We start from the raw sequence: 13412 nt of genomic DNA on the forward strand, positions 1-13412 counted from the left end.
GAATTTCGAAACTATAAACTCTTTCAACAGTCTATTAATTATTCATATGTCCAATTATGACCTCTACTCAGCACTGTTGGTGGCAATCTCCAGCGGCAATTGAATATAATTTAGACAGATTTCCAGTTCATCACATTTTCTTAATAGCAATGTCAATATCTGTATTTGCATTACAGTAAACAATCTCTTCTTACCACCGCTGATCTGCTTTCAACTTGTTCTGACAATTTATCTGTGGTGTGGACTCCCAAGTCTTTGAGGTTGGTAGGCCTCCTTGCCATTACCCTAATCTTTGGCTCCCTCCACAGATAATCTGGCAGACTCAAGGTAGGATACTGTTTTACTTATTCCAAACACTATTTTCAGTCAGAAGCAACATGCTAAAATTTACAGACTTCAATATTAAAGGGGACATGAATAATTCAGTGCTTAACCACATAATAACCCACAATGACCCCCAATTAGGTCATCCCACAAAACAACAACAAAAACAAAACTTATATTCAGTGTTAACATTACGGAGAGCCACATTCCTCAAACTTGAGCAGAAGCACCGCATCACTTGTCTGCATTGCAATCCATCTAAGCCAATAGCTGAAGTGAGGTGAAATCAGTTTTTCCCAGTGTATAATGGGGTGGCCGCGCACACTCGCTGAGAAGGAGAGGGAGGGAGGGATGGAGCTGCGTGGAGAGCTGCATCATTACAAACTCCTCAGAGCGACTCCCCCTCCAGAAGCAGCACCGTAACCTGCAACAAGGGCTGAGGCGCGCAGTCTTTCTCTGCAGACCCACACCGGTACACAGAGGACGAAGCAGGGAGAGGAAAGTGCAGCCAGACCGCAATGGGGACGAGCTGAACCGCAGACACGAGACAGGCTCGGCTGTTTTTATTCTGTGCGCGTGCTGTTTGAAAGAGCAACGTTTAGTTCCTCGAGGCGACAGAGACGTCGGAAGCTGCTAACGGACGGAGACGGTGGAGGTTACCTGAATACCTGCAGCGTTTCACACCGACGTTAGCTCGGACAGAGACGGTACTCCGAGACCACCACACGGGACAGGAGAAAGTTTCCCAAGCTTAGCGCCACCTTTAGCGGCTAAACAATGTGGCTGACCCCGACAAAGTCCGTCTCGTCGTCCGTTGCCCTGCTAATCCTGCTGGTCGTCCGCTGGTCCCACAGCGGTAAGTAAACAGTTGCGTGCTACGGCAGGCTAGCTAGCTCGCTAATTTCAATTTAATATGAAGCGTTGCTTTTTTTTATACGCGTCACAGTCCTCATTACAATAATTGTTTTGACGGTTAACCTGGGGTATGTCGCAATATTTTTCTCGTTCCCATTTGGTTAGACATGTCTTCGTTAAAGGGCGCATTTTGCTTTCCTTTTAGTTTTAATCTCTCCCCAAGAGGCGAACCAGTTTTTGAGAAGACACAGGCGAGCAAATCAAGTTTTTGAGGAGACGAAGCAAGGGCACTTGGAGAGGGAGTGTGTGGAGGAAAGGTGCACCAAGGAGGAGGCTAGAGAGGTTTTTGAAAACGACCCAGAGACGGTGAGAATCTAAAATTTGTTGGACTTTTCAAGCTTGTTTTCACTTCCATCAGTGGCATTATTTACATGTGTACATACATATATGCGCGATGCCTTGTTTACATCATGATGTCGTTTACTTTAAACTGATGACTGCAAGTGACACCAGACCAGTGATTCATTGTCTGGGCTTTGAGTGCTTTTGATCTATTGGGTTCTGTGATCTGTTAGCTGTCATCACTGTCCTCATGCTGGGGCCCTGACATGTTGTTGTCTGTCCTATTGTGTCTGATCAACTTTGAGTCATCTTATTAACGAAGCTTCAGCTTATTTCCAGTTTTTACAATAACACCTCTGTCTTTAAACTCACTCCTCACCACTTTGTGCACAGAAAGACATGCATCTAGTTGTATGACTGGTATTGGCATCTGCTTGGCTTATGTTTTTGCCAAATATGAGAAACACATGGATAATCTCTGCCTCCATGTATGTCAGACTGGCTCACAAATGCAAGTCAAAGTTGTAAACAAACCCTTACTGAAGTGACTAATAAAGAAAGTAAACCGAAGGTGAGAAACTTTTTTTTCTACGTATTGCATCACTAAACTACAGGCACACCTTGTTTTTGTCGCTTGACATTTAGCCACAAAATAAAACAAGGTGGTGTGTGATGAGATTATGTTCCGTAAGCTTCTTATGTTCTACATGTGATGAATATGTAGACAAGCATCAAAGATAATCAAATTTAATCTTAACCTATGCAGAGACTTTGGCAACATATTTCTGAACACTGGTTGTTTCAGGTGTCAGTATATACAAGATGCTTTTAGAATGTTTTTTTCTTGATATTTTGAATACATTTTCAGATTAATAATGACTGAAAACAGTGAGGGGTTGGTATTTTGCAGCATTAATGGAGTAATCCTTTGGCCTTTAACTAACACTTGTGAGAATTTGACATAGAGAATTGAGGATACTTAAATGTGTTAATCTATGACTCACAGATTATTGATTAGATTAGCAAATCAGAGAGACTTGAAGACTGAAAGAGGGACAAAATAAAGAGGATTGAACTCATAAGTAAAGTAAATGTCAGATAAAATATAATTGGTAAAGAGGTAAATATTTAGTGATATAAAGCTGCAGTCTCATTCAAAGCTACATTATTCATTCAGAAGGTTCCCATTTCTGACTCTGCATTTTCTTCCTGCTGCAGCTTTTTATCTCTGCAGGGACCAAACAATATCTTCTATGGCATTATACATACTCGCATCAAGTTCCTTGAGGGTGACTCAAGTACCTAACATCAGTATTAAGTTTAGAAACAGCCTAGAATTTGGCAAATCATTTGGTGCATGAAATAATCTGCCTTATATTTATTGTAATTGTCCAAAAGTGATGGTTTCCTAAAAAAAGAAAAAAAAAAGCCTGGCTCTTTAACTTGGTGCATTGGTTCTCTCTGCAGCAAGTCTCTGTGCCTCGAGGACTATTCTTTTTGCTAGTTTTCTGAAGATTTTGACCTACATGTGGCTGAGTACTGCAGCCTTGAGGAATATTATGGCTATTAGGAATGCAGAATTTTTTTTTAGGAAGCCTCTGAAGAAGGAGTGTGCAGATTAGTTGTGTTTTTTTTTAGCTAGAACAGATGAGGGTAAAAGAAGCAGTATAGAAGTGACTCCATATCTTAAAAACTATCATGTGTTACAAAGATTTCCCTTTTAATTGTGAGTCTATATTCAGAAGTTGTTCAGATTTTAGTTTTTATGCATAGTAAGCTGAGTAACTAAAACTTCTTTCTTTTCTTTCTGACTCAGGACTACTTCTATCCCAAGTACATATGTAAGTTCTTTTTTGCCTAAAACACAAAATCCTCACTCTCTCCATTGGTTTGATTTGCAATTTCTTCATAGTGCTGTCTGTTCTTTGTCTTTGTTCAGCTTGTGTGGAGAAATTTGGGGACTCTGAAAAGAAAAAGCAGGATCTGATCACATGTGTGCATAGTAAGTTTGATTTTGAAATGTTACTTATAACTGATCTTTCCTTATTGTTTCTTCAAACTTTCTTTCTCTTTAAAGTTTCACTTGCATGCAATGCTACACTTGGAGGAGATCGTCTCATTGTGCTGCCCGGTTGTGCTGCACTGCAGTGACATTGCTCTGCATCACTCTGAGGGATCTTTTTCTTGCTGGAGCAGAAGTTATCTGTACCCAATTTCTTTGTCAAATCTAGTCTGTTTTTTTTTCTGGAATGATGCTCAGGTATTTGTGAGTTACGTTGCAGCACCATAGTCGTGCTGCACATTGGTCGATGGAGGACACACCCCTTCATTCGTCACATACTCGCTCTCTGCAGTTGCTTCTTCGTGAGCTGAACCAGTGAAGGAGTGACGTAAATAAAAAAAAGAAATGTCTGACGTAAAATGAGGACAGGATTTTTCTGCTGCATCAGGGTAGAGGAGACGTGGAGCCACCCGGCTTTTACGCTATTGGCTGTAGAGTCTCCGGGTGGGTGCTGTGATTCAGCTGCATCACTGAGGCACTTAAAGATACGGCAGTGCTTTCAGCAATGACTGCCTACACGCAATGTCTTCTGCATCACATTTTTTTTTTTTTCGTGTCCAATTCATCCAGTCTCTCCTCCCTGTACTGCAGAATAGTGACTCTTTGGAGTGGTTTGATCAGTTCAGCCCTCACAATTAACTTAATGTTACATTTTCATAAACGTCAAACTAATAATAGCTGTTTATAGAAAGTATGACACCATTTAATCCATGTGAAATTAATGTGTGACTAACATAATTACTTATATTTAAACAAATTATCCACAGATGTTTCGTCCTTTTTGGTTTCATTTTGTTCTCTTCCAGATGCATGGTTGCAACTAACAATTATTTTAATTACCGATTATTCTATTGATTAGTCAATTAATCAGAAAAAACTTAGTACATTTTGCAGTTTTTTCATTTACGCACTTAAACTGTTTTTTTACATTAGAAATACAAGAAAAATAAACATTTTATTTACTAGAATGGGATAGCATAGCAATACTTTAGAGAATTTGCTGCCAAGAATCTTCATGGTCTGAGTCAATGTTGTTTCTGAGTAATGATTTGAAAAGCATCTCTCGTTCTTTCAGGAATGTAGTCCGACTGTCTTTTGAATCATTTTTGTGAACTTTTCAGAGATCAAACATTCAGAACATGAATCTATTCAAATCTATTGCTTGCAATGAATGCTGTTGTTTCAAAGTCCTAAATGTGAAGGTGAGGGAAATGGAAACCACGGCACATTTATAAAATAGGCATAATAGGCATGCTTGTTAAGTTGATTCTTTGTGTTTCATGAACTTGTTTCTGTTTTTCCTTCTTCAGACTGTGTCCTTTTCTGTCACTTGCTGAGCTGGAGCTGACATGCCCAGACATGTCAAGCATTCAGACTCCACTGCTATGATAACTGTAGCAGAAGAAACGAGATTTGCACTCTCTTACACAAGCCTAAGATGACATAGAGGACTTAGGAAGAAGTATACATTGGAAAAGCAAAGTAAACTCATTAAAATGCAGTTGGTATCAGTTTGATCTTTTCTATTCAAAGCTACAGCTCTCGTATTGTGGGAAAACCTGGATAGGGCATATTCAGGAGGATAGGTTACCTGCATTAGGCTATTTATACTGAATTCCTGATTTGCAGAATATGAGATTTGTCCTTCCTCTACGTTCTCTGCTTCACAGTTGCATGCAGTGTGTGAATGACACACACTTTCTTCTGTATCACCTTTATCAGGTAACTAATAACATCTATTACCTCCTGTTTTTCAAACTCTTAAGACATTCCAGACCAGTGCTCTCCTTCTCCCTGTAATGCCAGAGGTACGGTGCGCTGCGAGGACAAAAAGGGTGATTTCCACTGTCACTGCTTTACAGGCTGGACAGGAGCCAGTTGTGAGAAAGGTATGGTCATCATCACATGACTCGACTTTGTGAGCTGGATCCCAGCAGAGGTTGAATTTATGCAGTGTCACCCAGAGTCGGTGCAGACAACTCACCACTCTGACCTTGGTTCTGACAGCTGCAGCCTGTCCTACCCACAGATGAAAAAATCTGGCTCAAAAGATCTTTTTATTTGGGTTTAAAGTTGTATCTTAGTAAGGTGAAAGTAACTAGTTTCTTTCTATTTCACTTATGTCTTTCTACTTAAGCTGTTTATGACGGGAATATGATTATCCAACTGCTGATACAGTTATTATTCATGTGGGGGAGGATGGTTAGAGTCCTGAATGGCATTAACTGGAACTAGAGTTCAAAACAAGAATGTTTCTTTCTACAGAGATCAGCATCATTTAAAGGAATATTGCGGAACAAGCAAGAACTGGAAAACATACTTAAGTGAAATCCAGATTCAATGGGAGGGAGAGAGAGGAACATTTCCACTGTGACTCATCCCACCACCTTACTGTGAGAGGAAAACTGTAACAGATTTAATTTGACTCGGGCCAAACCTTTTCCAGAACATGACAAGTTTGCTCCTTAAACCTCTGCTGCAATCCTCAGCCACAGTGACAGAGTGCCATAGTTATTTTTAAGGACTTTAAGAAAGTAAGAATTCAATTCATTAGGATTAAGAAGTCCTGCACTGTTCAGAAGCTTAGAATTTACTTTACAAATTATTCTTACGGTAAACGTATTATTCAGGTACCACTTCCTGCTGCGCAGGTACAGATTGGTTGTTATTTCATACTATGTTGACAGTAGTTTCGGTTTTTCTGCAGATGTCAACGAGTGCACCAGAAGTAATGGAGGTTGTGAACATAAGTGCAACAACACTATTGGAAGTTACCGCTGCTCCTGTCATGATGGTTTCATGCTGGTGGGTCGCCACATGTGTAATGGTAAGCCACAAACCACTGAACCATTTATTCTAACAGCTGGGGTCCCGTCACAGCTGCAGCTGCAAATAACCGTTTGTTACTGAGGTTCCTTTCTCCTTTCAATCCACTTTAGACCTAGTAAATATCAAAACTACTTTTCGATAAAGGTTGTAATTAAGTTACAATGCTAAATTGCTTTGTTAATTCAATTTAATTATGCCTCCATAACACTTATGTAATGTCTACAAAAACGTGAAGAGTAACAAGCTCACTTTATAAAGGTTTAATTAAAGTTATTGTGATGAACACAAACTGCTTTAATTGATTGATGTAATTACTTTAATGTCGTTAACTAGATTTACCAGTTCTTCAAAGTCAGATCAATCTCATGATTGATTTGATTTCATCTGAAGCATGTACTACACCTTTCTGTCAAGTTTTTAAAAACTACACTAAAAAAGAAGAAGAGATTTTATTTTCATGGTTATTTGTCTGAAGAACAAACACAAAAAAGTTTGAGACTTTACCAAGGATTATAGGGAAAAATATAATGTCTGATTTTACAGAATTAAGGTTTTGTTGCTACTTTAAAAGACAAATAATTATTTTGAAACTATACACTTGATTTATAATAGATTATATTCATTTTGAGATTTAAGTCTTATTTCTAAGTTAAGGAAGAATCTCATCACAAACTTTCTCAGGTGAAAACGATGAAAGATTTTCTTTGCTAAACTTCTAAAATGTCTGCTGAGAGTTGCTTTTTACATCTAAGTTGTATTTTAGATATACATTGTTAAATGTATCATTTAACAAGATAAAAGCATATTACATTCAGTATTTTGTAATTTTGCTAAGTATTCGACTTTCTCATGTATTGTTTTAGTTAGAAAGTAATGAAATTGGTAACTTTCATAATCTCTTGTTTTAACTAATCTCTTTGAGACTAATACCACTGTAAATGGCATTCACATACTCAGAATGGCAATTTAGAGGTCTTAAAAACGCATAACTTTGAGAAACAAGCTTACTGTTTTTCAGAAAAAACTTTATTTTGTCTGACTTACACATTATTATTGACTAAAAAAAATCCAATTTTGCTGACAGTTTGAAATCAGGGAGAGAGCAAAGTCAATGGAGGTAATAGGAGAAACTCCAACGATTGCATCACGTTATTTACAATATCATCTATAAATAAATTGTCAGTTTTTCAGGTAACTAAGGATGAGGATACATCTGATTATGTTTTGCTGTTGATTACAACAACAACAAAACATAACACAACACAATTTGATAAATTAAATTGTACATTTAATTGATCAAATTTAATTGATAAATTAAATTTAATTGATACATTTAATTTATCAAATTAAATGTACAATTTGATAAAATCTCACTTTGACATGAACCTCACCAAGCTGAACACACACTTTGTTTGATTTTTCAGATATCGACGAATGTCAGGATGCAAGTGTGTGTGGAACAGCTCTTTGTCAGAATAACCAGGGCAGCTATGATTGTTTGTGTGAGGACGGCTACGTCTACGACAACAAAACCAAAAGCTGTGTTGGTGAGTCTGTGCAGCCATTCACAATAAGAGAAACTGGGGCAGTTTTATTTGATCTGGCACGCGAACAATGTTATCCTCAGCAGGCGCCTGATGTAGCACTGCTGTAGGTCCTGAAAAGAAAGCAAAACATATTTTGAAGAAATGCTGCACAATTAGGTAACAGTTCACTCTTGTCCAAACAGTGTTTTTGAATATTTTAGTTTATCCCACCGAAAAAAATTTGAAGCACACATGCAAATTAGCCAAAGTTCTTTTCGCAAGACCCACGAATTTTGGTTCTCTGAAGAACTCCAAATATGGATTCATAGATGAAGACATTTTAAAAACATAAAGATAGCCATTCAGCTAATTACATGTTTAATGATTAAATATATCTTTAAAGTTTAATGTGTTTGTTTGATCTGCTGTGTGTTTTCCAAGATATGCAATAAAATGCTATTAAGAACACATTTTATCTCGACTGTTGTTATAAGTTGAAGCAACAACAGAATCAAATGATGGAAATATAGAACGAAAGCCAACAATGACTTGGTGAGAACCAGACTTTTCATAACCTCGGTGTCCCTCCTCAGAGGATTGGAGTTTATTTAAGCCAATCTTTTCATGGCCATGTAAGGTTGTACGTGAAGCTCCAAAGTACTGCCTTGGCCAATGTCAGTGACCACTTTGCTCAAGTGTTGTATGCATTCCTTCTGTGTCGAAATACTCTTTCTTTCAGTTTTGTCAAGTATTTCTGTGTGTGTGTGTTTGTAGTTCTTGGAAGTTGTGTTTTCCCTGAAAATGATGATGTGCCTTTGCTAAGATCATGAACTCTCTGCTTCCCTGTAATCTTCGCCCCACAACCATTCTTCTCTTTAATCCATTCAACCTCTGTTATCACTTGCAGATGTGGATGAGTGCCAGTCTGGTGTTTGCGAGGAGGAGTGTTTGAACATTCCCGGGAGTTTCCGTTGCTTCTGTGACGGTCGTCAGGGCAGGAAGCTGGGTCGTGATCTGAGGAGCTGTAAGGTAGTTGTATCAGGTTCTGTTTTTGTTGGAAACCAAGAATTAAAATCTACTTACTGTGTTATAACATTTAGGTTAAATGGTTTACAAGTGCATCTGAGAGCCCATAAAAATAATTAAAACCTTTTACTCATAATAAAAAAGCAAACTGCAGAGATATAATAATCTCTGCAGGTTTTCAGTTGCACTTTGATGCTTTGTTTGGTAGAACTGGTACATTTCTAAAAGGTATTAAAGCATCAATAACTCAAGCCTTCAGACAGTCTTGATGCTTGTGTACTTTTATTATTTCATAAACTACCTCATTGTGCCTGATAATGTCATTGTTTTGGTTTGTTCTCCAGCCTATAACGCCGTGTATGTCGCCTTCCCTGAAGAGAAATCCTCGTTCTCTTTATTTGGGCCGCATGTTCAGCGCCGTGCCCGTGGTGCGACTGCGTTTCCGCCGCAGGGTCCACACTGGGTAAGAAAATGTTCCTCATGCTTATCACCAGCAGTGTGTGAGACTGTCCCTATATTTATACACTATTTCATGAAGTAATGGTACCAGCTGTAGTTCAGATAATGTGGATGTGTCTGGCTGTCTTCAGTTTGAGCCAAGGATGTAATTTATTTTCTATCAACAAACTCAAATGTTATAGTTTAAACTCTTGAGATATGAAGGATATCTTCAGGGTATGGCATTGCAGAGTAATTGTTAGCCAAAGAACAAAAACACCTGATTTGGGTTTGATTAGGACCAGTTTTTAGACTAATTTATGAATTTTTTTTATGTTATTTTTCTGCACTATAGAAAAAAATCTACTCTTTTAGCTTCTACTGTGTTTCATTTCTTTCCATTCTTTTTTTTTCCTGCCTTCATCAGTTTCTCTGCAGAGTTTGACTTCCGCACCTTTGATGATGAGGGGGTGATCTTCTTCGCAGGAGGCCACCTCAACAGCTCCTGGATTGTCCTCGCAATGCATCAGGGGAAACTGGAGCTGCAGCTCAAGTACGGCGCTGTCAGCAGAGTCACCAGCAGCGGGTCCCTCGTCAACGATGGCCAGTGGAGAAAGGTTCCTGCTCAGAAGCTTGAAAAGCAGCTACACATGACGTAAAGAATTTGAACTTACTGAAAACACCTGGGATGTGTTGTCACAGATCTCAGTGGAGGAGCAGGGCCGCAGTCTGGTGATAAAGATCGACAGGGAGGCTGTCATGAAGATCGCTGTAAACGGTGACCTGTTCACGCTGAAGAAAGGCATGCACGAACTTAACCTCACTGTCGGAGGAGTTCCTTTCAGGGAGGATGGCCTCATCAATCAGGTGTTTATTTGTCAGCTTTCCTGATCCACACCGAGGTTAGATCCTGTTCAGATGTTTTCCAACCGTCCTGACTTTGATGCGTAGATAAATCCCCGGCTGGACGGCTGTATGATGGAGTGGCGCTGGCTGACGGGTGAAGACACCTCAATCCAAGAAACCATTCGGTCCAATGACAACATGCAGTGTTTTAGCTCACAGGTTCCTGGAGCTTATTACCCTGGATCAGGCTTCGCTCTCTTCAACATCAGCTATGGTGATTACTCTATCCTCCAGACAGTTAGAGAAAACGCAGAATGATTGGACTTTAAACAAAGCAGTATTACAAAAAATCTAGCAGTTTGAAACTATACCTTTTTAAAACTTTGGTAGTCTTTAATAACATATCCAGGTCCATCCTAAGTACGTACAGTTGTCCAGAAGCATTGGACATTGCACAACAAAGTGTAATTTGTCATTCCTGACTCAAGTTCACTGTTAGGCTTGTTGTGATGACTGTAAGTTGACTTTCACTGACTCTTTCAGTGTATTCTCTACCTTCCTGTTCTCTAGAGTCCAAGAACCTGAGCGTCCAGATGACCCTCCGCCCACTTTCTGGTATCGGAGTGCTGTTTGCGCTGGTTCACCAGGATAAAGTGCCTCTCTCTATCGCTCTGTCTGACTACAATCCCACCACAGAAGAGTGGAGAGACGTGAGTGATTCATAACCCAGCTTTCTCACACATTCATCTTCTTTCCCTGTAAAAACTGATCTTGTGTTTGTTTTTCAGTTCATCCTGGTTTCCGTAGGTGACGTGGTTATCGCCAGCTATCCAGCACCCCTCTGCGACGGCGAGAGCCACAACATCCAGGTGACCATCTCAGGTAACCAGACTCTCCTTGTGGTCGACGGTCAGCCTGGACGAAGCGAAGAATCCGAGTACACCACAGATGTCTTCTCACATTCAAGCACCTTTATAGGAGGTCTCCCAGGTAACGACTAACTCTGTTTTTTCACTTATAAAGTTGATAAAGTCAATATTCTGCATGATCTTAGCGTCATCAAACCTTGTCTCCAGTACTTTCTAGAACAAAGTGTTGATCAGCTGCCAAAACATCACCTTACTAAATAAAACCAGTTTTATTTTGTTTCTAATCATAGTTGCTCCATTTCTGAGCCGTAAATAAAACCCACTGTTTTAAGATGAGAGTAGCTCAGAGCCTCTAATCGTACATGAGAGCAGTAATTAACACTGGCTTGTGTGGCGGGGTTGGGCTCTTGTTTGCTAAGTGGCAGATTCAACACCGGGAGTAAAACTTTTGGTGTTGCTGACTCACATGTTGTCATTTCCTCTCTCAGATGTCTCCCTGGTGTCCACGCTGGTGTCGGCGGCCTACAGCGGTTGCTTGGACGTCGCAGTGAACGGACAGTCTCTGGACCTGGACAAGGCCATCCACAAACACAACGACATCCGTTCTCACTCCTGCCCCCTCCTGAACTCTCAGCTGTGAGAAGAAGCGGTCTATGAGTAGGTCTTTGTCTTGATGGGGGGAAAATGTCCACTAAAATTCCAAAAGCTTTGACTCATTGGGAGATGGCTTAGATCGAAAAAAGAATAAAACACACATTTTTTATGTAAAATCTGCTACATAAATGGCTGGGGATTTCTACCCTAGCATGTCGGATGGCAACTGAGCAGGAAAATCCATCGAATCCAGCAAATACATGGCAATATATTTTGTATTTTATGTCAGCTGCCAATGTATTACAGGCTTATTAGCCCTTAAGAACACAGGAGATGATTTTCAAAGCAGTTTTAAATGGTTAGAGCCTGATGGTCGGAGTTCTGAACATCCTACCTTTGTTGAAATACAGATTTATTTTAATGTCTTTGCTGGTATTTCCAAAACTTGATTAAAGGGAGTGCTAACAAATGTTAAAAAAACAAACAAACTAGAACTCTCCACTCCCCTGCTCAGAGAAAGTGTCATCATCTGGTGCTTAAACGTCTCTGAGTGTTTGGTGCATAACAACGTGTTGATTGTGAACCGAGACTCGTATTTGCCCTTAAAATGCTGAATCTCCTCTTGAGCCACAGCATCGAAAACACAGCTTTGTGTTTTGCTGATGACCTTGCACATCGTTACAGGCAGAAATGGACTGCAGCCTGGAGCCATTTTTATGATCTCCTCTCGATTGCGAAATCACTTCATGTCTGCCTGCAACCTTAAAAATCAACCATGTGCCTAGAAAACAACAACCCAAACTTGTCAACCGCTCCCCTCCGATCGGGTGAACCGTTTTTTTTGCAATGGTGCAGTACTGTAACAACTCAAATTTTCAGCCTGTGCATTTTCCGGGTGGATTCTGATCCTTTGAAGCACTGAGCTGATTGTTGAGGTTTAGTCACTGACTTCATCGCAGACTCCCCTTCTTTTCCCGAGAGTCACTCAGTCACAGTTAAAACCTGCCACATACCAACCTGACGGCCACAGAAGCACAGGGAGACGGGTCGGGGCGCTGGTCGTGAGCGCCGGACAAAGCACTGCATCAATCGCACCACACAAGCTACTGAGAACAAGAAGAGTGCGCTGTACTATACTGTGTGTAAATAATGTTACTGTAAAATGCTTTAGAAATGACAGAAAGCAAACACTACCTTCTGCTGCAATATTTTTGGATCGTTTCAACAACAACCAAAAAAAAAAACAGACACAAAAGCCTCTGAGTCTGAGGAAAGCTTTGGCAATAAGTTTGTTCGCTTGACACAGAAACAGTCTTTAGGAGCTCGTTTTTAATTTATCGGTGCTGAGCAAATCAAAACACGTTTCAAAGCTGAGAATGTCAGAGGAGCATTTTGACTTGAAACGCCAAAAGGGCTCCGGAGTTATTTTACATCCCTGTCATTTTATAGTTCTCTTATGAATGAATGCAAGTGTATCAAGTTTGACCTTCTATTGTATTTTTTTTTTAATCATGTGTTGTATCTTGAATTTTCCCTTATTTTTATTTTCACTTTAAACTGCCAGTATGTGTACAATGCTGCAAGATGTCTGCCTTTTGAGTTTTAACTTCCCCTGAACCTATTTAAAAATAAAATCAGCTGTATGAACATTATATTATAGAGTAAAATTGTATTTTCAAAAAAAAAAAAAAAAAAGATTTG

General features: G+C 39.6%; 1 protein-coding gene across 1 annotated transcript; it reads left to right on the top strand.

Moving 5' to 3' along the window:
- Positions 1-689: 689 nt before the first annotated feature.
- Positions 690-13363, top strand: gas6 (growth arrest-specific 6). The gene is made up of 15 exons (XM_055044978.1): positions 690-1180; positions 1385-1545; positions 3338-3362; positions 3461-3523; positions 5350-5472; positions 6291-6410; positions 7837-7959; positions 8846-8967; positions 9309-9427; positions 9830-10019; positions 10105-10269; positions 10354-10522; positions 10819-10958; positions 11037-11238; positions 11606-13363. Exons 1-15 carry the CDS (start codon positions 1102-1104, stop codon positions 11755-11757), a joined length of 1953 nt encoding a protein of 650 aa, XP_054900953.1. The 5' UTR covers positions 690-1101; the 3' UTR covers positions 11758-13363.
- Positions 13364-13412: the final 49 nt, after the last annotated feature.

The sequence above is a fragment of the Poeciliopsis prolifica genome, unplaced genomic scaffold, assembly GCF_027474105.1.
Source record: "Poeciliopsis prolifica strain line A6 unplaced genomic scaffold, Auburn_PproV2 SCAFFOLD021, whole genome shotgun sequence".
NCBI classification, from domain to species: Eukaryota; Metazoa; Chordata; class Actinopteri; order Cyprinodontiformes; family Poeciliidae; genus Poeciliopsis; species Poeciliopsis prolifica.

What these genes read in the sequence shown, in the direction of transcription:
- gas6 (XM_055044978.1), top strand. Translation starts at nt 1,102, where the DNA reads ATGTGGCTGACCCCGACAAAGTCCGTCTCGTCGTCCGTTGCCCTGCTA. An exon ending in CGTCCGCTGGTCCCACAGCG is followed by an intron (nt 1,181 to 1,384) that starts GTAAGTAAACAG and finishes CTTTCCTTTTAG; the next exon opens with TTTTAATCTCTCCCCAAGAG. An exon ending in CGCCGCAGGGTCCACACTGG is followed by an intron (nt 9,428 to 9,829) that starts GTAAGAAAATGT and finishes TGCCTTCATCAG; the next exon opens with TTTCTCTGCAGAGTTTGACT.